Source organism: Phoca vitulina, unplaced genomic scaffold (assembly GCF_004348235.1).
Source record: "Phoca vitulina isolate PV1807 unplaced genomic scaffold, GSC_HSeal_1.0 scaffold46, whole genome shotgun sequence".
Classification (NCBI taxonomy): domain Eukaryota; kingdom Metazoa; phylum Chordata; class Mammalia; order Carnivora; family Phocidae; genus Phoca; species Phoca vitulina.
The window spans coordinates 11035376-11060401 of NW_022589749.1; the positions used below are offsets into that span (position 1 = coordinate 11035376).

Genomic DNA, 25026 nt, shown 5'->3' on the forward strand with positions numbered 1-25026 from the left:
GGCCCTGGACCCAGCAAGCAATGTCCCAACTCCTGGGCCCTGCACTGCTTCTAGATTGAGCCTCAGCAAGACCTAGCCTCAGTTTACCTCTCTGGAAAATCAGGCGAACCATCCCACCACCTCCCTCTAGGGGGCACTGACAGATTCTCTCTCTCTCTGCTGCTCTAACCCACTTAACTGGGAGGCCCCCCAGAGCAGGTCCCAGGCCCTGGCATTGTGTGTCCGCCGGGGTAGGGAGCCAGGCAGGGCACCCACCTTCAATGCTGGCCGAGGAGATGGCCCTGCTCACGCGGCCCTCCATCATGTCATAGGTGCGCTTGGGGGCAGTCGTCTCGTGCGGAGGTCCAGAGCTGCTCCTGCCGTCCTCCTTGGAGCACTGGGACACCGACATGCCACCTGGAAACCAGACCATGCTCGTGGTGAGGGGTGGCGGTCTGGTGCTTAGGGCCCCGTTCCAGCAAGCCCAGCTGAGCCCTCCCGAGGGAACCCACAGCCTGCAGGCCAGCCGGGGCCCTCTCTCTCCAGTCTAGGGATTTAACAGATACCAAGGCTTCCTGCACCCTGAACCCCAACCCCCGGTCAGCTGTGTGCCTCTGACCACACACGGCTGCTGACTTGTGACACAAACACCAGTGCACACGTGTGTGTGAGCAGCAGAGTGGAAACAGACAGGCTGTGCACAACCATTTGGGTGTGAGTGTGCGCGTACACACACAGGCCTGGCCACCGAGAACGAAGTGAGGCCAGGGGCACAAATGGACCCGTGTGCCTGTCTGTGTCCACGTGCATACACGCACACACACATATGTGCGCTGTAGCAAGTCCACGTGAGGACAGAAAGGGGGCTGTCCACGGCAGACATGCCTGGCTGAGCCAGGAGGAACCTCGGGCTGTGCACCCTGGCCCCCAGACAGGCTGAGGGTCTGAATGCCGGGAGGCAGTTCTTGAGGAGAGCAAGGCCTGGCCTCACCCAGCAGGCTGGGGCTCCTCCAGGGGCCTCTCCTCCCCCAGAGCAGCAGAAGTAAGCTCCCCAGGGCCCCAGTCCTGCCCCTCAAGGACAACAGGTTCTCCCCCTCTTGTTACTTCTCCAGGTCTGCTCCACAGGCTACAAAGCGGCGGCCTACAGACATGCTGGGTTGTGGCTCTAAATTTTTTTCAAAATTGCTGACATTTAAACACTGAGATTTCAGATCAAAACGGAAAAAAACATAAATATATATATATGTATGTATATATATGTATATATGGAAAGATGAGAAGTGTAGCCGGGGGGCTCACACCCATACAGAGCGACAAGAGCCACTGTCCAGGCTGCCAGGGCGCCCCCCCCACCACCCCCCTAACCACCCGGCTCCAGGAAGCATGGGAGGGATAAGAAGCCCTGGTGCAAACGCCCTCTACAGATGAGAGCTCGAGGACGGGCGTGGGGACCTGAGCTGAGGCTGTGCTCATCCTGCCCGTACGCCTTGACTGCAGGCCCCTCAGCCACGTACCAAGGCTGGCGCCCAAGACACAGCCGCTAGCCTGACCCTCAGCTACATGGTACCACCTCCACTTCCCAGGAGCGAGGGCGCAGGGGGCATGGGCAGAGGCAGACAAAGAGGAGAAAAGGTGTCTGCTCATCAGAGGAGAAGCAATGTAGGGCCCTGCAGGGCCAGCCCCCAAGAGAGGTGCCCATGAGCTGCGTTCCGTTCCAGAGCCCTAGGCACCCAAGGATGCTGGGAAACTCACATCCTGGCTCTGTCCTTCCTTAACCGCCCCCCCCACCCCACCCGTGCAGGGCTCCTTGGTTGTGGAACCTGAACCCAGGAGGGGAGACGGGGCAAGAGGCAAGGAGAGGGGGAGGGTCACTCTGGTCGTCACACCCTGGTGGCCACCCATGGGCTACCAATTAGAGCACAGCGTTGGTCGGAAGTGCTGGGCCTCAGTTTCCCCCACTATGCTTCCAGCAAGGCAGGCCAACCCTTCCCTGCTGCTGGCTTACATACTTGCAGGGATAGGCAGATCACCACCTCTCTGGTTGTGCTTCATGCTGTCACCCAGCCCTCACTCCCTGTGCAGCCACCTCCATGGGCCAAACATCCTCCTCCCTGATCCCAAGCCTCCTTGTCTCTCAAGGGGCCACGAGGGTGGCCACACAGGACCACTGGCTGTCCCCGTACATGGCGATAAAATGCGATAAAATGCTTCGCCCGGTTCTTGACCACTCAGGCCGATGGGAGGGGCACAAACTCCCCAGATCTGTTTTCCACAGACATCTGGCTGCCTTTTACCCTGACCGTGTTTTTCTGGACCCTCCTCTCTTGACCAACTCCAGAAACACCAAAGCCTGGGGTTCGGTGGACAAACCATGCTGGAGGAGTGGGTTTCCACGACTCAGAGTTCACAGGGGACTTCCTATTTGCATCTTGTGTGGGTGTCCTGAGAGCTCTCTGAGGGGGGCTTCATCCGCTGTGCTCCCCCTAAATACCCCGGGGTGTGCCCCCGTCAACCCTCCACATAAAGATGCTTTCCTAGGCACCAAAGAATCTGCGGATGGGGAGGAAAAAGGCTGCCCCCCCAAGCCCCGCGAGGCTGTTCACAATAGCACTCACCCTCGTAGGACAGGACGTGGCCCTTCTTGCCCTCGTAGATGACGTGGCCCTTGGGCAGGCTGTCCTCCCGGCTGCGGTCCAGGCGACTGGGGCTGTCCTCACCGATGATCCTGGTGATGGTGCCTTTGTAGAGGACGTCGGCCGGAGTGCCCTGGAGGCGCAGAGGGGGTGAGCGCCTGGCAGGCTCCACCCAGGGACCCCCTTGCGCTCACCAGGCATGACGCGGGCATGACCAGCAGACCTACACGGGTCCCTCCAGCTCCACACACTCACACACATGCTCACATGTGCCAGGCCCACCAGTGCACATGTGTGTTCATCCACATGCTGCTTCAAAGGGGGAAACGCAACCACACAGAACACCAGGTCACAGCTTACTGAGCACCCACGGTGTAAGAGAAACCACTTGGAGCCCCTTATATATATTCGCTCATTTAATCCTAAGATAGGTCCTATCACCATTCCTGTTTCAAGGGGGAGACTGAGGCGCTGAGCGCTAGGTGACTTCATCCAGGGGCACAGCTGGGACTGGAACCCAGGCAGTCCAGCCCTGGAGTCTGTGTTCCAACCTGTCCCGTGTGGGTTTTACCTTCTCAGAGCCCTGACATTTAACTACTGACGATAACTGACAGGGGTGCTGAGATGTGGCCCCCGTGCTGTGCCGATGAACGTGGGCCATGCACCCCTATTTCCCAAGACCAGGGGTTCTCAACCTCGACACTCTGCCATGGGGGGGGCCAGTTGCTTCTTTGTTGTGGGTGCTGTCCTGGGCATCCCTGGCCTGCACCCACTGGACGCCAGAGCTACCCTGTGTCCCCCCAATCTGCCCCCCTCCAAGGTGTAACAAAGATGTCCCTAGACATTGCCCGATGTCCTCTAGGCGGCAAAATTGCCCACAATGGAAAACCACTACCTAAGAGAGTGAGCTCCCTAGTGGGGGAGGTATTCAAGCAGAAAGAAAACAGTCACGTGGAGTAGCATCCTGCCTTGGGCAACTTCCAAGAACATGAGTGTGGGGATCAGAATCTGCGTCTGGAGTCAGACTGATGGATGGCAAATAGCAGCTTTACCAGCAAGTTGCTGTGTGACCTCTGTCAAATCACGTTCCCTCTCTGAGCCTATACATCTGTACATCTACAGAATGGAAATAATCCCTGCATCTACGATTCTTAAAGGCACTTGGCATAGACAAGCTGTCCCCAACTCAAGATGTTTATGATTCCGTGAGCCGTTTCACATATGTGGGGGTCCCTCTGTGTGCCCAGCCCTGGACCAGTGGACCCCAAGTCTCCCCGTGGGAACTCCTCTGCTGAGAAACATCCCCCTGTGGGGTAAGAGCAACAGCTAGCAACCCCCTGGACCTCTACTGCAGATCCTGACTGGCGAGGAGAGGGACAGCAAGACACTGAACGCAGACAGGCTCCCCCCGACTTCTCACAGCAGCACACGCGTGGTGTGTGCCCTTGGGGACAATACACCAGACAGGCTCGTGCGTGCCTGGAGACTGTTGGCCTGAGGCCTATTTCAAGGCCGAGCAGCCTCAGGGTGCGGCCCCGACGAACGTCACTCCCAGGGCGGGTGGGAGCACTGGGGAGCAGAGAGTGTTGGGGCTTCCTCGAGTGCCCACCGGGTTCGAGGATGTGTGTGTCTGTCTGAGCGCACGCGTGCGTGTGGCCTGGGCATGATTTCATCACCACCCGATTGCAGGTCGGTGGGGAAGTCGGACTCCCATGCATTTTGGCAGCTACCACCCTCTGCCAGAGACAACTGAAGGGGTGTGAGTGACCGAGATGGTGTGGGTCCAGGTGCCTGGAAACCTGGGGCAGAAGGTGCCTAGGAACTGCAGATGTCAGCCTTCGATCACCAATGCCTCCACAGAAAGACCCTGCGAGCAGCTGCTCTTACTAGAGAGACCGTCCCCTGCTTGAGTGCGTGCCACCGTGGGGACCTGAATACCTTGGCCTGACTTTTGCCCGAGGTACCTGTTCTTTGCACTCAGCGAAGCCGCCTCCAAAAGCCTGTTATTTCAAAATCTACAGCTTTCTCCTCTGTGGTGTGATCTGAGGCCACCGCGGTCAAAGACACCTCACCGCGGGCCAGCCTATGGCCTGACGCTCCGCCGTTAACGTGCGTGTGGGCGGGGCAGGGTGTGCATGACTGTGGATGTCCGTTTGTCTCCCGGTCTGTGCGCCTGCGTGTCTGTTTTTCCACATGCTCTGTGTCTGCACTGTGTCCACGTGTATGTGTCTGTGCGTGTGTCCGTGTACGCAAGCGTGTCTGGGCACGCACACCTGCGTGTTCTGGCTCCTCGTTCTCTGGCACGATGTTCTAGAGCCAGACACAGCTGGGCACAAAACTCTGGGTCCACTACTTACTAGCTACGTGACCTCAGGTTTAACCTCTGAGCTTCGGTCTTCTTATCTACAAAACGAGCCATAATAGCATGGACTCTGGGCCAGTGTAAAGTGTCTTGTCTGGAGCTGGGTGGAAGGGAAGATAAGAAAGCCAGGGTGTTAAGGACTCCAGGAGGTGATGGAGCCACACTTCCTGCTCGCTGGCCAGCGAGGAGAGTTTAACGGGCCCCAGATGTGCGGGGAGCCCCCCCCTCGGTCGGGTAGAGAACTGATCCCCGCTCCCTGACACCAGAGGGCTTCGTGATCGGCTCGCCCTGCAAGGACTGGGAGGGGGCGGACGTCATCCCGCCCTCCCTGCTGCAGAGGTGAACGTGGCTGCGATGCCGGACTGTGGCCCAACACCACAAGGTCAAGGCTAGCACAAGACGAATCCTTTGTTTTCTGGGACTGAAGTCAAAACCAGGGTGGATGAGGACGGCACACGAGGGGCCACAGGGGTGGGGGCCGGCTCCGCCAGGGTGCAGAGCACCTGCCCGCTGACACCCCGAAGGGAGTCCCCCTCCTGCTCCAGGCACCATGGCCCCTCGCTGGTCCTTGCCCGTGTCAGAGATGCTCCCACGTGCTATCCCCCGAACCGGGAATGCTGTTCCCCGAGACTCCTGTGGGGCTCACCCCCAAGAAATCTCCCCCACTGGCCTGGGTGGCCCCGGGCGTTCTTAATCGCAGAGGCTTACTCCATCGGAAGCACCGGATCCTCTGAAGCCATCGGCCCAGTTCTGACCGGTCTGTGTAACTCGGGCCACCTGCTGCTTGACCGTCAGCGCCTTGCAAGGGGCGCCTTGTGTGTGACGCTCGGCACCTGATGTGCCTGGCTCCAAGCGGACAAATGAGCAGAGCATGAGCTCCTATCGCCAGGACATCGCCCTAGCCACCAAGACCGGGGCCGCACAGTGACGCCAGAGGAAACAGATGGGCTGGCCCACCGCTCTGCGGCGGTCAGGGCCGCATCTGGAGCCCCGGCCCGCCGGTCCCCCCCTCCTCCCTGAGGCGGGGCCCCAGGACACCTACGTGGGTGATGGAGCCGCGGTAGGTGATGGGGCTCTCGGAAGGCACCCGCGTGCTGGGGATGCCCTTGGTGATGCTTCCTCCTGGAACCGAGCCCAGGGATGTCCCTAAAAGACACGAGACATGGGGCATAAAGGGTGTCTGCAACCCCTTCCCAGGGGACGGTGCTCCTGACCTGCAAGGCCCCCTTGGTGTCTCAACGCAGAGGACCCCCTGCCCCTAAATGGGTGAACCATCATGAAGACGGGCTTCTGGACCTTCTGGGAGCGGACGATGCTCAGCAGATTTTGGATAAAAGATCCCGCTCCCGCCTAGACCCTCCTCCAAAGAGCAGAGGGGCAGCCGCTGGGGGTGCAGGGCAGACTCTAGGCCTCACGCCCACCCCTCATGCCCTCACCTCTCAGCACAGATGTCTCCTGGGCTGTGGGCACTCCCAGGCTCTCCGGTGGCCCAGCCTGGCCCCGTGGGGACAGCTGCTCCTGCTTCACTCCGCTGAAGGGTGCTGGGGATGGGCGAGGGCAGTGAGCCACCTGCCACTGGGACAGGGACTCGGAGGGAGGGCCCCCACCTAATCCTACCCAGGGGCGGAGGTCCGGCACTGCCGGGGATTTGGGAGTGCCACCCTCCCCGCAAGCTCAGGCCATGGTCCCAGCAGCCAAACTGCCTTCCCTCCTCCCCCCAACGTGGACAGCTGGAGCCAAACCTGGGCCGTCCAGGTAGGGGGGCGCGTAGATCCTTACCCAGCTTCTTGGGGTCCATGGCGAGCGGCAGCCCCATGGTGATAGGGCCCACAGGGGCCTTGGCGTGCTCAGAGTATGGGACGTGGAGCTGCACCGACATGCCCTGCGAGGGGCAGAGGTCATGGGGTCACAGGGGCCCCCACAGTCCCTCCACCCCATGCCCAAGCCCAGCCAGAGTACCCTGACATCCCCTTCCACGAAAGCCCAAAAGGAGGGGAACCTCAGGATCACATGCAGGTCGGGGCACTGGGACTCAAGTCCCAGCCCTGCTGCTCAGCCGAGTGACCATGGACAAGTCCCTGGCTCTCCTGAGCCTCGGTCCCTTCACCTATGAAGTGGCCATCGTGATCTGGTATGGTTTAAAGGGAACGATGCACGCACGTGGGCTGGGACAGAGCAGACACCTTGCCCCGTCCCTCACCACACAGGTGGGTAGGTCAGGGAGGCCAAGGGACAGGTAGTCACAGACAGGCTCACCACGTGCTGTGTGTCTAGTCCACTCAATCTTCCATTTCACAGAAGGGAAACTGAGGCACAGAAAGCTTAGGTAATTTGCCCAAGGCCACACAGTCTGGTTGCAGAGCCCATGCTCTTGACTACTCCAGAGTCCCAAGGTCCCGAGTGCCTGGGACAAGCTCCAGCCAGCTCAGACCCCAACAGTGCATAGAGATGACCCTGGCCCCTTGGGTGTCCAGTTCCCACCCAGCTATCACCGCTTCTGATGCCCCCATTTTATAGATGGAAAGACTGAACCCCCAAAAGAGAAAGGGGCTGTTCTCCGGGCACCAGGCCACACAGACGCTCCTGGGGAGGCCCTGGCCCTCCCGTCTCACCTGGGAGATAGCACTCATTTGCCTCTCGAGGACGCTGGGGTGCTTAGTGGAGGAGATGAGGGGCGGCGGGTTGGAGATGGTGGGTGGGCGTGGTAGCACAGGCCGGACACTGTCGTGGAGGCCCAGAGGCAGTGGGTGACCTGCAGGGCACATACCTGTCCATCACAGGGCCCCAGCAGTGGTCGTGCCCCTACCAGACAGACCCCCCCAGGCAGGTCCCTGTCCCCACACGCCCCTCTCCTGCCCCTCCCATCTCTGTCCTGATGAGCTCCTGTGTCTTCAGGTCATATGCCACAACTCAGGGAAGCCTCCCTCCGCCCCACCCTGTCACAGCCCAGTCCCTGGCCCAAGCCCCTCCTCTCTGGCCCAGACCTTTTAACTGGTCTCCCCGTTCCCACTTTACCCAACCCCTCCGCCCCGCCCCAGCAGTAGCCCATTCCCCTCACAGGAACTGAAGGATCTTTCTAATAAGTCTACTGGTTCACATCCTCCCCTCTGCTGTGAACCTTTTATGGCTCCCCACTGCTTCCAGAATGAAGTCTTAACCTCTGACTTGGCTCACCTGACCTGGTGCTTGTGGTCTCCCCAGGCTTTTCTTTCCACCTGTCCATTCTCTAGCTCTAAGTCACTGATAGAAGGCAGAGCCCCCACTGTAGGGCTGCCCCTCACCAGCTCAAGCACCTCCTATGGCTCCCTATTGCCAGTGGCTTCAATCTTAATCCTGCAAATTTCTCAAATCTCAGTAGATCTCTTCTTTTCCCTTCACTGACCAGACTATCCCCCTTGTTGGATCTCATCAGACTCTAAGATCCTTCTGCATGTGGTTCCAAACCACTGCAAATAGCTGGCACCCAAAGATGGTGCCGGCTGACTCAGTTCGGCACCTGAGGAGCCCGAGCGTGGGCCAAGCTACTCACCAGGTGGGGCGTAGGAGAAGGCCGAGGGGTCAGGGGCATGCGGGGAGGCCTTGATCACCTCACGAGAGGGCACAGGGAAGGGCAGGCCTGATGTCCAGCACGGGGGCTCCGTGGGCAGCTTCTGGCCGTCGGGTGCAAAGGCTGGGAAGAACACAGGCTTCTCTGCTGAGGGGACGAGGGCGGGCAGTCAGCCGAACTCGGCCAGACCTCAGGGACCCAGCGGCCCCGGCCACCCCTGCTCACACAAGGCCCTCCTGTGCCCACAGCACTGGCCTTGGGCAAGGATGGGGTCCTGGCCAGCAGGAATGGGGGTCTGTGTTGGGAGCCCCCCCAAGTCTGCAGGCCAGCATGCCCTGAGCCCCTGAGATCCTAGGGAGCTTCTAAGTCCCAGCATGCCAGGCAAGCGAGGCGCCTCGGACAAACCTCCACAGCAGGGGCTGACGGCCGGTGGCACAGGGCCTGCTCCCGCGGACACTTGCTCCGGGGCACGGTCGCGCCGCCTACGTACTTGTCTGCGGCCGAGCTGAGCCACTGCGGCCGAGACCGTCTGGCCCGTAAAGCCTACAATATTTACTGTCCGGCTCTTTCTAGAAACAGCTGGCTGGCCTCTGCACAGCGATGAAGGCTCGCCATGATACGTACGCCCCGGCCAGAGGGGCGGCCGGAGGTCCAGACGCTCAGGAGAACCCCCCGCACAGCAGCCTGTTTGTGGAACACGTACCGGGCACTGTGCTAAGCGCCCCCCACCCAGCGTGGACCCAAGGAGCCTCCCTAGTGAGCTCGCGAGAGCTGCTAGCTCTGTCGTACGGAGGGGAAACAGAGGCACAGACACATCGGTGGCATTGTCTAAGGTCAGCAGCAAATACCTGGCCAAGTCAGGATTTGAATGCTCGCCGGCCTGTGCAACTCAGGTCACACGACAGGAGGGTAACGCGCCCCCCCTGCTCCGTAGCCTCCTACGGGCCGGCACTTCTCAAGTGCTTTGTGTGCGCCGACTCATTTATCCTCACTACGCCCAAACAGAACTGTCACCATCCCCGTTTTACAGACGGGAAAACTGAGGCCAGGAGAGGGGAGATCACCTGGTCAAAGGGCCACAGCCGGCAAGGGAGGGAGCTTCAAGCCCAGGCAGTCAGGCTACAGGCTGTGATCTGAGCCTTCACTAGGCACTCTGCCCACAGGAGGATCAACAGCAGATGCCCCCAGATTCTCAGGCCTGGGGGACACCCTGTAGACAGGGCCAAAGGCCAGGGCCTCGGGTCTGTCATCATGGTGTTCTCCCGCCCACCTCCCACTCTGCTGAAATCTGCCTCAAGCTCTGAACCTCTCCCTTGAGAACTGGCTTGGGGACCAATCCCAAGAGAGAGAACTGGCTGAGAAGTTGGGCAGGAGACACAGCTTGGAAACGCCAGAACTCTCCAGCCCCTGGGACAGGAATAGCAGGCAGGTGTCATCTCTTGGGCCACCTCCGGATGGCAGAGGAAGGTTGTGAAAGCCCACTGAGGTACGGCAGCAGAGTGTCAGCATCGATTAGTGATGCCTGCTGTGGGCACAGCCGGGGGCAGGGGAGGCGTGCCTGTTCCACATCCTCTCTCTCTCCCCCATGAGAGACCGAGGTCCCCCGGAACCCGTGCCCTGGTCGAGTGGGCAGCCCACAGGAGAGCGTGCAGGGACTAACTCAGTGGAGGGATTCCACAGCCCTGCCGTGAACCCCCCCGGGCCTCGGCTTGGCCAGCTGCGCCTGGCCTGTGCTGGGTTCCAGGGCTGGAAGGGAAATCTGGGGCTGGGCCAGGCTGGGCAGGAGGCCGAGAGCCTGCAGAGACAACCTGTTCCTCCAGCTGGCCCCGGGGGAGCCGAGGGCCTGGCTTGGCTGAGCCGCTCCACGCAGGGGCCAGGGAGCAGGGAAGGCTCCTGCGAGACCAGAGAGGTAGTGCTGGGTGTCAAGTTCACACGTGCCTAAGGACACTGAGCAGCAAGGCGGACCCTGTGAGAAAAGCACGCAGTGCCTGCTGCCCGGCACACCGTCTGCGGTGGGGTGCCCTTCCAGGGAACAGCACAACCCTAGGCCAGACTCAGAAACCACTGGTGGTGGCTCACTTTCTCCCAGGACAGAGCCTATGACCTGTCCCAGCAGGTCCTGGCGAGCCCCGTGTGGCGCCCAGTCATCCACGGGCAGCCTAGCCCTGCTCAGATCTGACATGGGCCAGAGCTGTTTGGGCCCCGGACATCACCGCACAGCCAACACCTGAGCTGCTGCCCCAAGGCTGGAAGGTCTTCTGGAGCCAGACCCCGCTCTTGCCCAGCAAACGCCACCCCCATCACGGGCTGTCCTGGCCCCAGTATGGGGCGGCCGCAGGGTCCCAAGAGAAGGCAGACACCCCGGCCCCATCCCCACTCGAGTTCATCAGCAGGCCCCACCGGCTCTGCCTCTGAAACAAACTCCCCGCGTACCCCTTCCTCCCCACCTCCATGGTCACCCCTGCAGCCCAGGCTCCACCACAGCTGGTCAGGAACAGCACTGTGGCCTCCTCCATCTGCCCAGCACCCTGGAGCTCTTACTCCTCAACAATGACCAGAGAGAAAGAGATCTTTCCAAAACAGAAAGCAGATTCTCTCCCACAACACAAACACATTGAAACTCCTCCTGAAAAGGCTTCTCCCACACCGGAGACAAAGTCCCCGTGGTACCATGGCCTACGAGGCCTTACACAATCATGGGCCCCCACTTCCCTCTCTGATCCTCTATCCTACCCTCTCCCCAGCCACAGCGACCTTCTGGCAGCTCCCCAAACACACCAAGCTTGTCTCCACCCCGGGGCCTTTGCACATGCTATTCCCTCTGCCTGGAACGCCCTTCCCCGGGATCTTCCCCTGACTGATTCATTATCTCCAGAGAGACTGCTCCTCTGAACCCCTCCTCACCCTGCTTTTTTCTTCAATTGCATGAAGTAACCTAAAGTCATCTTGCTTCCTTATGTGCGTGTCCTGGCTTAATGTCCTTCTCGATCACAGAAAGAGCTCCCCGAATCAAGGAGTTCATCCTGCTCACTGCCGAACCCCCAGTGCCTAGCCCAGCACTTGGCCATCACAGGTGTTCAGCAAATGTCCTGGTCCAGTGGACAGCCACAGGACAGCCCGTGTGCTGGCCAGGATGCACGCCCGCCCCTGTGGGTGGCGTCTGAGACTTTCTGCAGCAGGTGGAAGTGGCCGCAGGGAGGCAAGGGGGCAGGCTGATTAAACAGGGAATGTCTGGCCGGCCTGTGTCACTTGTGGGAAGTGTGGAGCCGTCCTCCTTCAGGGACAGCCCTGCTCTTTGTCCTCAGACAGGCAAGCAGCACCCATCCTCAAGGAGGCCTGTGGCCAAGGGCCAGCCTGGCTTTCTAGAGAAGAAGGGCTGTTCTACCCAAGCAGGGGGTGTAGGCCACCGGAGCCCACCCGAGCCCACCCGTGTACTGTGCTGCTCAGGGAGGGTGGGCTGGGGTCCTGCTGCCCTCAGATCCCGAGGGCAGGAGCCAGCAGAAGCCTAGGCTAGCCCAGTGTTGGGGGACCCCCGGAGGACCGGCTCCCATCACCTGTGATGTACACGGCCCATGCGGCACGCCAGGCTGCTCTGGAGAGGGTGTCCCTTTGGGGACACAGGCCTAGAGCTTCTTGGGTCCAGTGGGGAATGTGAGGCAGAGACAGATAATCCAAGAAACCACGCCTTGCCTGTCTCCTGACCTTGAGCTTCACGTGGCAACAATAAAGCACGCCCTGGGCAGTTGCTGGAACACAGCTGCTCAGGGAATTACCCGCACGGCTCCCCAGTGAACCCAGGGACCCCCGCCCAGAGTAAGGTCAGGATGAGAGCTGGAGGGAGCAGTGCTTCCTGCCCAGGCCCCAGAGTTGCTGCCAGCTGGGCGCTGAGCCTCAACCATGGTTCTAGAAGCTCATGTGTGGGCTGAATCACATGGAGTCAGAGGCTGAGCCACAGACGTGCTTACGTGCATATACAATGCTTCTGAAAATGTTTTAAAGTTGCCAACATTGAGAAACTGCAGCTCAGGTGAAAACATGGATTTCTGGCTTCCCCAGAAGCACAACGGCAGGCCTGTCCTGCCACGGGGTGACCTGGCTGAAAGCCAGTATGTGCCTACCTTAGAGCGAGCAGGGGTCCTCTGATTCACCCCCGTTCCCGCCGTGCCCTACTGTCCCCCCCACCTGTTCGAGTCCTCTAGCTGGCCCGCCCCGCGACTCTGCTTGGAGTCCGCAGCAGCTGCTCTGGATGCACAGACGCCCCTTATCCCTCATCCCTGCCAGGCCCCCCACTCTCCCCTGCTCTCCACCACGGCCACGGGCACACACTCACCCTCCTTGTCGGCAGGAGGCACGGGGCTCCTGCTTTTGCCTCGAGGGCTGCTGCTGGGCTGCTGGGGGGTGTCGTTCTCGGGCTGCAGGGGCTGGGATGGCGGGGGGGCGGGCAGAGCCGTGTCCTCCCGGGCGGGCTCATGGACTTTGCTGACCTGCTGAGGGAAGCAGGGGGAAGGGAGTATCTTTACAGGTGGTCCTGGAGCCACAGAGACGAGGAACAGCCTTCCGGGCCCCCTGCACATGACAAGCCTGAGAGCCACGGCAGTGAGGGGCCCAGGGGCACCAGGCTGGGAGGGCAGAAGGGAGACCAGCAGGCCGCCAGCTCCCTGGTTCCTCCAGAGCCCCACCCTGCACGCCTGCCAGCTCCCTGGAGCCGTTCCCGCCTCATCTCCATGGGGATTTCTCCAGGAAACACGAGGCTGCTGGGAAGGGCTGGGAAGAGCGAGGCTGCAGGTGCTGCCCCCCGCCCCCCGGGGCTGTGCGCCCGCCCTGATCTACTGCCTTCTGGAAGCAGCGGTGAAGGGTGGGGGGGGCACGGTGGCTGAGGCCTTGCTTGGCAGGAGTCCTGGGGTGCGAGAGGGGGTGCCGGGGCACTCACGATTGGGGGTATGGCGGCTGCCCGCTGCTTCAGCTGCTTCAGGTCCAGCGGCTTCTGGGGTGAGACGTTGGCCCTGGTGTCACTGGTCGGGGTGAGGAGGCTGGGCCGTGGTGACAGCAGCCTGAGGGAGAGACGAGCGTCAGCCCGCAGGCTCACAGCTGGCCTCTCCTGGCTCTAGCCCTGCACGACGGGGCTGGAGGGGCCGCCAGAAGTGAGGCAAATGTCCAGGGTCACCCGGCCGAGGAGACCAACCAGGACTCTGGGGGTGGGGAGCAGGGACAGACGACTCCTCCCTCCCTCCTCTGGTCCTTGCTGGCTCCATGAGGAGCCAAGACCTCTTCCAACCCCAGCCCAGGATCAAACACTTCCCAGAGAGCCCGAGGCAAGCAAAGTCCCAGGGACGCCCAGACTCAGGGCCTGAGCCACACATGGCCCGCCAGAAGTTGCAGGAAAGCCGAAGAATCAACTAGATGAAGGCTTGGTGAGCTTAAGAGATTATTCATCACCCAAATATGAGAGGCTCAGGCACCAGGGCGTGGGACTGAGTGGACCCCACTTACTGGAGGACAGGAGTTGGGGAACCTACCCTCTCAACCAGAATGTTCCACTAACTGGAATCTCACTGTTTACTGAAGGGCTAAAAGCAGGTAGACTGCAGGCTTTGTGTGCAGGGGCTGGTCAGCAAGTACACGGTCTACCTACTGGCCAGAAGTGTGGCCATGAGCTGAACCGGGCCTATAAATGCTTCATTCCCCAAAGTGAGGTCATGTCCATCTGCCCTGGACGTACAGAACTGGGCACCTGTAAAGGGCACACAGTGGGGCAAAGCAGATGCCAGGGGCAGGGTCCCTCCAGTGTAGGGCTGCAGGGTCTGGGGCACCCAGGCAGAGCCTGCCCTGCGGGCTGGGGCTCCTGAGTTGTTCACAGATGTCACCTCCTTCAGGAAGACTTCAGGGATTTCCAGGAAATCCCAGAGTATTGGGCACAGCAACTTGCCACAAACCCCGTCTGGCTCCCTAGTTGGCACGGAGTGTCCAAGGTGGGAGCTCAATCTGCCCCCACCTCACACCCTCACCCACCCACCAGGGCTGCCAGGTTCCTGCCCAGCTGTTGACCCTCTCCTGCGATCTGCACTTGCTGAGCACAGAGCAGACCCAGCGCTGTGCCTGGGGAGCACAGAGACCCAGGATCCGGTCTCGGCCTGCAGGACGTCACAGCAGATGACCGAACAGGGTGCACGAGGGCATTGGCCATGGGCTGGGACTCACCCAGAGAGCAAAGCTAAGGCTGGGTCCCCAAAGCCGGAGGGTCCTGTGGACACAGCCCCTACTGTGCTCCGCGACCATACCGGGTGATGCCACATGCAGACTAGAAGCCACAGCACTGCCTTCCACGTAAGAGCGTGACAAGCAGGACGTGGCTCACACCACTCTGCAGCCCGGCAGCTGGTGCCAGACCCCCAGCGAAGAGGAAAGCACACCTCCTTCTGTGGATGGAGCCGGGCAGACACCTGACTCAGGGCCTAGGTGCCCTCTGCTCTCGACGGTGGTGGGGCCACCGAGCCGTGGCCATGACAGGCTGTGCTGCGGGGACCTGCCTCCCACCCGCATCTGCCACACGCTCGGCTGAGCGGAGACAGACACGGTGACGCCTGGTGGGGCTGCCCGAGGCGTGCAGGTGGGGCCGGGCGCAGGGGAAGGTCGTTCTGACTTCTCCGTGCTCAGCCGGCCTCCACGGTCCTCCCCACCTGCTCACCCTCCCTCCCGCTCTCACCTCTCCACCTCCCCAGACCCTGCTCGCGCTCTGCTCTGTGAGCTCTGGGGCCTTTCCTGTAGCCGCCGGCCCTCCCTGCTCCCCTGCACTCAGGCCCCCGGGCCCAGGCACCCTAACGGGCCTAAGCACCAACACCACCTGACCTCCCCACCTGCCTCAACCCTACACCACGCCCAGCCTCCCCTTCTCTCTGCCTCCCAGCACCCATTTAAACCGACCCGTACTTGTAAGCTTCAATTTAAAAATGGATATGCCGCTTTGGAAGAAGTCTGGCCATTCCTCAAGAGGCGAAACGCAGTTATCACCCGACCCGGCAACCCGGCTCCTGGGGGTCTGCCCACAAGAACTGAGAACACAGGCCCACAAGAAAACCTGTTCACGAAGCTCACAGCTGCACCATATTTGGGTGGAAGCCACCCAAATATCCAAACACGGGTCCGTCCACACAACAGACTACGATTCAGCCATAAAAAGGAAGAAGTATGACACCTGCTACAACGTGGACGGATCTTGAGAACAAGATGCCGAGTGAGAGAAGCCAGACACAAAAGGCCACGTGTTGTGGGGATCCACTGATAAGAAATGTCCAGAAGGGGCGAATCCACAGAAGAGACCTGAGTGGAGGCCAGGGGCTGGGGGCGGAACGAAGAATGATGATGGAGGGTACAGGGTTTCTTTCTGGGGTGACGGAAATGTTCTGGAGTTCAACAGCAGTGATGGTCGCACGCCTCTGTGAACAGACTAAAATCCACTCAACTGCATGCTTTAACGGCTGACTTGTATAGCCGCTGAATTATAGCTCCATAAAGCTGTCGTGAGAAGAAAATAAAGAATGTACTATGTGCTAGCCATGAAATCAAGAGTTTGATTAACTGTACTGTTTCCACAAATGACGAAATGTCGTATTTTACAGGTGTACAAAAATACAAAACTACTATAAGACACAGTATTAAAGTTAAAAAATAACATTTTCTATCATGTAAGTATGCTTTTATAACACATATAAAGTGAAGTGTTTGCCAGCGAACTAGGGCCTTCCCCTTGGGCCTGGGCCCTGCCTCGGTTTCCCCACAGCTCCTCACCCAGGGAGGGTCCCATCACATTAGAGAGCAGGGGAGCAGGGACCCCCCCTCAAATGCTCTCAGCAAGCACCCATTCGGGGCACACACAGAGACCCAGACTCCTCTGTCCGGAGTCCCCCACCAAGTGAGGCAGGAGCTCACCGGGGACTGGGGCCATGGGCATAGCACTTCACGGTTACGAGAGGCCTCCTGACACCACCCCGACCTCTCACTCTAAGAGGCCAGCATCCAAGAGCAAGGGCCTGGGTTCAAGTCCTTCACAAGCCTCAGCGTCTGGAACCCCCAAAGGAGCAGGAAGATACTTAGCACGGACAGGACTCCCAACTTTCCCTCGTTCCAGCCGCCACAGTGGGTGAGTGCTGCCTCCAGGAGCCCTCCTCAGGGGCAGCCCTGCCTCTGTGCTCTTTCCTTTGTTTTCCTGGAAGACAGCAGCTTTTATTTTCCTCTCCAGAGGCCTGGGGGGGCGGGGCTCTCGGAGCCTGGCACCAGGCATGTGACCCAGGAGGAGAGGGGAAGCCGACAATGCGGCTGGGAGCAGTTCAGGGCTCATGCTCCCAGTTCAAATCCCGCCTTCAGCTGTCGGACAGAACCACTGTGCCTCGGCTTCCCCATCTGTAAAATGGGCATGAGAACAGTCACCCCTGCCCTCCCAGGCTGTTCCGTGGGTGGAACAAGGGACTGCACCCGAAGCATGGAGAGCAGCACCTGGGGCTGAGTGGGTCAGGTGATCTTCAAATCACTGTGGGTTTTCTTCCCACACTGGAGGGCCAGGGCTGGGGGAGGGGGGGTGAGAAACGAAGGACTGGGGACACCCTGGGTCTGGACAGGGTGCCCCTCTCTGTCTGCTAAGTGCCCCCCTTGGCTTCCCTATGATCACCAGGCTGAGCTCATCCTTGCTGCCATGCTGGAGGGTGAGGGAAGGCTGGTCGTGAACACTGTCTGCATAGACATGGTTCTGTTGCTCCCTGTAGGGCCAGGTCCCTGCCCACCTGTCACCTCCTCTCCTGTCCCTCTCCCTCCCTCCGCTCTGCCACAGCCCTCTTTGCCTTCCACCGAACATAAGCTCATGCAGCCACAGGGCCTTTGCACTGGCCATTCCTCCCACACCTCCCACTACAGGCTCTGATCCCTCCCATGCCACCTCCTCAGAGAGGCATCCCTGACTGCTCCACGCACGGCCCCTGCCCAGGACCCCTGATCTTCCCATCTCCCACTTATCACAGGAGCATTTTTGCTTCTTGAATGTTCCCATCCCATACTAGCCACTCTCGCCAGAATGGAAGCACTCTGGAATCAGGGCTCATCTGTTCTGTTCCCAGCATCCCTCGCACCTAGAAGGGCGCCTGGCACACCCTGGTGCCCAGTCAATCATTTACGGAATAAAAAAATAAAAGGGAAATTGCTGTTGGGATTCCTTCAAAATTTCAGGGGCACGGGGGAAGAAGTCACACTCCAGCCCGCTCTTGGAGTACACTTTCGGTGTTCCTAAAGCAGATCCAAAGGCAGCTAACTGTTCATTGAGCACCTAGTATGTGTGAGCCTGGCACCAGGCTGCAGTTTATGCTATGACCTCCATTATGCTCACAGGAAGCCCGAAAGTAGGGACACCACACCCATCCTATAGAAAACTGAGACCCAGGGGAAGGGGTTTTCTGAAGTCTCCACCCCACCAGAAAGTGCCCAGGCACCCTCTCTGGAAACTGGGACAGAGGAGGGCAGGCGAGCTCAAGGCTTAGCAATCAAATCCACTATCTCTGGTCGTCAGCCAAGAAAACTCCCAGGCGGACCTGCCTGGCAGAAGGTGACGGAGAGTAAAAGCAGAATATGATTTCTCTCTCCAAAGGTCGTCGGGCAGCAGCCAGAACGAGACGCATCCTGGGCCTGTCCAGGGACGCCTGGCTCACCACACCAGGGCTGCCAGGCGGGAAGGAGAGTGGTGGGCGGCCGGCCAGGACCTGGGGTCGCGCAGGGGCCCACCCGTCCCGCCAGCCCTTCCGGGAGGCCCTGGCTGCCAGGGCGTGCTCTGACGCATCTTGCCTGCGCGGCTGTGGCTGGGGGGGGGGGGGGGGGTGGCAGGCGGCCAGCCAGGAAGAGGTCAGCAAGCTGGCCTAAGTCCAGCCTGGCTCCGAGGGCGGGGGACCAGCCTCGGTCACACAGGGCATGACAAACCAGGTGTCCTGACTCCCAGCCCAGGGCCAATGCTCCCTGGGGATCAAATGCTGGACATTCAGGCAGGAAGAGTGGATGGAGGCAGACCCAGCCAAGGGAGGGAAGGACATGTCCCTGGGTGGGGCTGTCGGGGGGGAAAGGGAGGCTGAAAGTGGCCTTTGGGACTTCAGGCCTGGCCAGAGGGATCCAGGGGGTTGGCGGGGCTTAGCCCAGCCTTCCCAGTTCCCCAGTCTTGGGCAGGCCATGTGAACCCAAAACACAGACTCCAGGAGGCTGCTTATCAGCGTGGTTGCCCCATGAGCTCAGCACTCTTCCCGCTAAGAGCAGAAACATGTTTCCATGACTCCGTCCCCGTGGCCAGCAGGAGCAGGGTGGGGAGCCGCCCGCCCTGACCCCATTACCCAGGCAGAGAGAGTGAGTGGAGCAGCGGGTCCCTGGCCATGGGCCCTCCCTGGACGACCGGGCCACAGTGCGTCTGTTTTCCAAGGGCAAGAAGCTCAGGAGCCTCTGAGCCCTCAGAAGCCTAATGGCTAGGCCTCTGCTGGTCACAGGGCCACCCACCAGACTAACTTCCTGACACAAACAGGGCGAGGCTCCTGCCAGCAGTGGTTCCCAGGGACCCCCGGACACAGGAATCTGAAGACAACGTGGCTCACTTCCTTTTGTGGAGGAAGACCCACAGAGCTCTGGATGAATCCGATTTTCACAAGAAATGTTCTAGAACTTGCCATCTTAACATGCCCCAAGGTGAATCACGGGGCAGAGGAAAGGCTCCGAGTGAACTCGGCGATTTGAAAGTCAGATTTTCCTCCCTCTCGCTCTGCCCAGAACTTTTCCGAGAGACGGGAGAGGAGAGACAACAGACCGCACTGTTTTTAGTCAAAATAAAAACGACCCGCCTGCCTCACTAGAAAACATTCCTCCAGTGTCCAGATGTGGGTGGGAGCGGGTCTCTGCACCTCTGCCCTCAGCTGCCTGCAGCCGGCCCCTACTCGGGGGTCTGAGCTCTGGTTCTGGCCGGGGGTCTCAGGGCTCAGGGTCCTCGAGCATCTGTGCCAAACATGGGTAAAATCCAGTGCTCCAGGGGCTTGGGTGGGAGGTGGGGTGGGGCACCCCAGGCCAGGAGCAAAGACAAAGGTAAGAAAGGGAGGAACACATCTCAGACACGGCGGCACCCAAACAGGACGGCACGGGGGGTCCCTCCAGGCCACCCCCGCAGAAGAGCAGCCTCAACGGCTCAATCGACTTGAGAGCCAGGACAGGGGCTCAAAGCTCCCACACCCGGACCCTCGGCAGGTGGGACACGAGCCACCAGTGATCTCGGGAGCGTGTCACAAGCATCCGCAGGCAGACCCCCATCACTGTCTGCTAGGACACGGCAGCCGTCTCCCTGTGCCTGACACCCGCTGAATCCCCGCGTCGGCAGCCGGCCGCTTTCTGAGCCCAAGTGACACCCAGCTGAGCGGGGCGTTCCCCCGAGAATGGACTGCAGCCCTGACCCTCACTGGCTCCACCACTCTGCCCGAGTCACAGAGGCTCTTTCCCACCCCCGGGCCTTGGCACCTGCTGTTCCTGCCTTAAGGATAGAACTGTGCCCCCCACCTCCCCAAACATGCTCAAGCCCAAACAGCCAGGAACCTGTAAATGTGACCTAATTTGGAAACAGGCTCTTTACAGATGGGATCAAGTTAAGATGGGGTCATTAGGGTGGACCCGAAGCCAGTGATGCCGTCCTCACAAGAAAAAGAAACTTGGGCACGTAGACACACAGGAAAATGCCACGCAAAGACAGAGGCAGAGACGGGAGTGACGCGTCTACGGGTCGAGGAACGCCAAGCACGGTCGCCACCCCAGAAGCTGGAGCAGCAAGAGCCTTCGGAGCAGCAGGGACCCGGCCACACCCACAGCCACCCACGGCCCCGGGCAGCCGGCCCCACTGCTTGGCACGCTCCCCTTCCAGGCGGGCCGGGGCTGCGCCCTTCTGCGTCCAGCCACGCTCCCGGAGGGCAGGCACCGAATCGGCCCATGCGCCGCCCCTCGATGCTGGCAGAAGACCGAAGCCGCCCCCCGCTCTGCCCACTCACCTGTTCTTGTCACCCCCCTCGGGCTCGTCCACCTCGTCTGCACTGCAGGTGGCACTGGAGTCGCTGTCCTGGGGGGCTCCCGCGCCCTTGGCTGTGGGAGCTTTGCCCCCGGGGCCACCGCCCTCTTTCTTCTCCACCTTGAGGGCCCCCTCGGGCACGGCCTCAGCGCTGGCCTCAGAGCCCCCCTTGCCCTTGTCGGGCCCCTCCTCCGCGGCCTCCTGTTTGCATTCGCTCTTGATGGGCTCCGCGGGGGGCGCCTCACCAGGCTCTTCCGTCTTGCCCACATCCACAGCCAGCTCTTGGGCCACGGGGGGCTTCTGCTCCTCCTCCGCCACCGCCAGAGGGGCCGCCGCATCCTCCTCGTCCTTCTCCTCCTTGGGGACCACAGGAGGGGGTGCGGTGGGCGACGCGGGTGCTGGCGGGGGCGTGGGCGGGCCGGTGGCTTCGGGGGCTGGGGTGGGCTCGGTGGGGGCCAGAGCGTCCTCTGGTGGTGGGGTGGGTGGCTCAGCGGGTGGCACGTCGCTGCCGGGGCCGGGTGGGGGCTTGGGCCCGTTCTGCCCCGTGTCCTTGGCGGCCTCGGTGCGGGGCGAGGGGATGCTCTCAGTGTCAGAACTGTTGTTGACCGTGGCTGTGGGGGGAGAGAGAGGCAGGGTGAGTGGTGCTGGGGGACTCGGGGGTGAAGCGGACCTGCCCATCCCAGCTCCAGGGCACAAACTCAGGATGCCTTGAGTGGCCCCATAGCTTGACACCACAACGGCCCTGAGGCCCCTCCCGGTCCTGGGGCCGTGCCTCCCCCACTGCCACCTTCCCCCCCATGCTGACCCTGGCGCCCAGCCACCTCACTAACTTCCAGCCCCTGGGGTCGCTGGCCCCCCTGCGCAGCCGGGGCCGCGGGCCTTCATCTGCACTCCACCGCTGGCTCTGCCCAGGCTGGAAGCCCGGCCGCGGTAACGCAGGTTACCTGTGGGCCTTGCTCTCGCCATCTGCAGAGCGCGGAAACAGATCCCAGCCCCCGGGGGAAGTAAGCCAGCGGTGTGGCAGCCCGGGGTGGCACTTGGTGACTACTGGCTACTGCGTCAGGGAACTCTGAGGAGCCCGAGGGGAAAGGGCCCCAACGGCATCCCCCCTCGGTTTCCCACATGGCCTGGCACCTGGCAGGTGCACAGTTAAGTGTTAACCGTGTGACTGAACGCGCGTACAGATGAAGGGTGAGGGAGGCTAGCCTCCCACCTGGTTCTTCAGCCTTAAAAAAAAATACTCCTGTCACTGCTTTGGGCCTCAATTTCCCCCATTTTGTGTAAAATGGGGACATGTGAAAAGCCCTGCACTTGCTGCTGGGAAATCAAACAAGGTGAAAGTCACGGATGAGAACACTGGTGAAAATCAACAGGGCAGCGGAGCCGAGTGCACAGATCTGCAAGAGCGAGTCAGGGAACAGCACGGTGAACAGACACCACACGGGGAAGGGGGACAGAAGCAGGAGCACAGACGTTGGCACTCAGAGGCATGCTCCCAGAAGGGGGGCCCCTCGCTGAGGACAGGTGACCTCGGGATGCCCCTGACCCCAGCACAGCCCTACCCTACCCCACCCCCAGGCCAGCCGGCCACATTCGTACCTGGGCCACTGCATTCCCCTCTGGGCACCTCGTTCCCAGAGGTGTGTAAGGCTGGAAGGAAGCAAGAGAAGGATTAGAAGCAAGACGGCAGGAGCAGCAGGAGAGAGGGGGTGGCCAGGGAGGCAGGCAACAGGGGGACCTCCAGTGGCCCTCATTTTGGAGCGACATGCCCTCTCCCTTCAGACCCACAGGTGACCTGCAGCGGCCCCGGCCCACAGTGAGGTGGTGCAGGGCGAGGAGTCAGTCCCGCCCACTCCTGGGTGTCCTTGGACAAGTCACAGGCCTTCTGTGAATCTGTGTCCCCAGGATTCTGAGGGTGGGAGTGCTGACCTCAGAGGTGGGCAGGGCTGCAGGAGCGGCCTTTGGGCCCTGGACCCATCCCACCACTCAGCCGCAGAGCCAGGTGGGCAGGGGACTGCCATGGCCCTGCACGAAGGCTTTCTTCAGCCCCCATTGCCCGCTCCCCGGCCTCTCCCACTGCTCACCTCCCTTCACGGCCCACCGCTCCCAGAAATCATAATTGGAACAACAGGGCTTCTCTTGTGGGTGCTGAGCTGTGCAGAGCCCTTCATGCTCGTGACTCATTTAATCCTCAGCAACCCCTAAGATCAGGACAAGCAGCATCTCATGTGCAGATGAGGAAACTGAGGCATGGAGTGGCCGAAGCACATGCCCCAGGCCATACTGCACGGGGGCAGGAGAGGGCTGACCCTGCGTCCCGTGTCCCTAACCACTGGGTTCCTGCCTCTGCATGCGGACTCCAGCGATGCCACTTCTTTCTGCTCACTTAACAGACATCAGGGCATAGAGGCCAATGTGGACGCCCCTTGGACAAGTAAGTGGCTTAACTCCCACCAGAGTCTCAGTCTGCTCATCCACAAAATGAGGGGTTATCGCCAAGCTCTCTCCCTCACCGAGGGAGTTCTCAGGGGCGAGCGTGCGCCCGAGGCCAGGGATTGTGAAGACTTGGACTGCGGGGCCCACCCCCAAAGCGCTGCCTCATCAATCGGTCCAGGAGGAGCCCAGGGATCTGCAATTCTGACCAGTTTGAACCCTGGTCCCCAAGCAAGCCAACTGTGTGACCTGGAGTAACCGCTCTGTGCCTCAGTTTCCTCATCTGTAAACAGGGTGACAAGAGCACCTACTCCACTGGGTCACTGTGACGGTTCAAGGGATTAACTCAAGGCTGCCGCTCTGATTAGGACCGAGAGACCGTGATCGTTGCGGAGACACTGAACAGAGGATGAATCCTCCCTCCCTGGATGGTTCACTGCTGCCTGGATGCAACAAGGCACTAGCTGCCTGCCCCCTGGAGGGGTCTGCCATGACGCCGGGGCTGGCTGGACTTTCTAGAAGGTTCCATGGGGGCGACCTCAGGCCCTAACCCAGAACCTCCCTGACCTCCCCCATCCTGGTCACAAGGGACGGGTTACACAGCAAATGTTGGCCAACTCCAAGTCTACCAGTTCCGTGACACCCTGTGAGATTGGTTCTCCGCTCTCTGTGCCTCGGTTTCAAAGCTCATCCACGTGGTGGGAGTATCACCCTGTACCTTTGTGCAGGATTTTCTATCCTGCTGCACAGGACCTGCTCAGAACCATCAGGTGGTCACAGAGCCTCAGCTCCGCCAGACCAGCCCTCCCCTCCCCTACCCAGCACAGAATGCCCCTCCCTCCACCCCTGCAAACCCTACAAGTGATGGGGAGTTCACTACCACACAGTTCTCTTACTGGGCAGTGTCTGTCCTGGTCTTAGTGCTGAGCCAAAGTCTGGCTTCCTTCTACTTTCCCACCAAAGCTGCATCCTATCCGCAGAGACAGCTGGGAGGATATTTAAAGAGGGAGACTGGGTTTCTGGTCCTTCTCTTTTTCTGGCTATCAACCCAGGACCCAGAAAACGAGGGCAGAGGGATTTGCGGCCCTCCATCAGACACTGGCCAGGCCTCCACGAACTTGGACTAGAGAGACCCAGAGCAGCAAGGGGGCCAGACTCCATCCCCAGACCCATCCCCAACTTGAGGCAAGAGCAACCACATGGCCCAATTCTCGGTTTTCAACCAGGAAGTAGGGTTCAAGCTGACGAATGCACTGGAGGCTGGCAGAGCTTGAATTTATTTGCAGGCCTGGCTTGAGCCAGGAGGTGACTTGCACCTTCCTTCACCATGTTGGCAGAAGCTTGGGAGTTTGAATGCAGAGGCAGGCAGAAAGGAGGAAGAGGAAGGCACCCTAGGCAGGGGCAGGAGGAAAGAAGGTTCTGTTCACCAGGCACATGAGGGCCCAACTGGGGCAGCTCCGGGTTAGAAGATAACAGGTGAGGCACAGACATTCAGCTAAGCAGGGGCTGGGGTCTTCAGGGACATCATGCCATKGGGGGTAGGTACAGACCCATGTAATTTATCATCCAAAATGGGGCACTTGGGAGTAACACCATCATCACCACCATCACCACCACCATCACCATCATCACCATCACTACCACTATAACCATCACCACCATCACCACCATCACCACCACCCTTACCACCATCACCATCACCACCATCACCACCATCATCACCATCACCATCATCACCATCACTACCACTATAACCATCACCACCATCACCATCATCACCACCACCATTACCACCACCATCACCACCATTATCACCATCACCACCACCACCAACACCATCACCACCACCACATCATCACCACCACCATCACCACCATTATCACCATCACCACCACCACCACCACCATCACCACCAACACCACCACCATCACCACCAGCACCACTATCAACATCATCACCATCACCACCACCATCAACATCACCACCACCATCCCCATCACCAACATCATCACCATCA

At 60.4% G+C, this 25026-nt stretch overlaps 1 protein-coding gene across 16 annotated transcripts in view; it reads right to left on the reverse strand.

The window, feature by feature from the left end:
* The window catches only part of NCOR2 (nuclear receptor corepressor 2), a 211547-nt gene that overhangs the window by 20466 nt on the left and 166055 nt on the right, over positions 1–25026 (reverse strand). For 10 of the 16 annotated variants that reach the window (XM_032431570.1, XM_032431575.1, XM_032431578.1 and 7 more), the window contains 11 exons: positions 22176–22226; positions 20560–21187; positions 13452–13572; positions 12852–13008; positions 8504–8668; positions 7587–7726; positions 6754–6856; positions 6411–6515; positions 6017–6120; positions 2595–2745; positions 256–396 (listed from right to left, as the gene is read on the reverse strand). In XM_032431570.1, coding sequence (XP_032287461.1) covers positions 256–396; positions 2595–2745; positions 6017–6120; positions 6411–6515; positions 6754–6856; positions 7587–7726; positions 8504–8668; positions 12852–13008; positions 13452–13572; positions 20560–21187; positions 22176–22226 — 1866 coding nt within the window. The remainder of the gene's footprint in view (positions 1–255; positions 397–2594; positions 2746–6016; positions 6121–6410; positions 6516–6753; positions 6857–7586; positions 7727–8503; positions 8669–12851; positions 13009–13451; positions 13573–20559; positions 21188–22175; positions 22227–25026) is intronic. The other 6 variants (XM_032431582.1, XM_032431581.1, XM_032431580.1 and 3 more) reach the window with 3 other exon arrangements.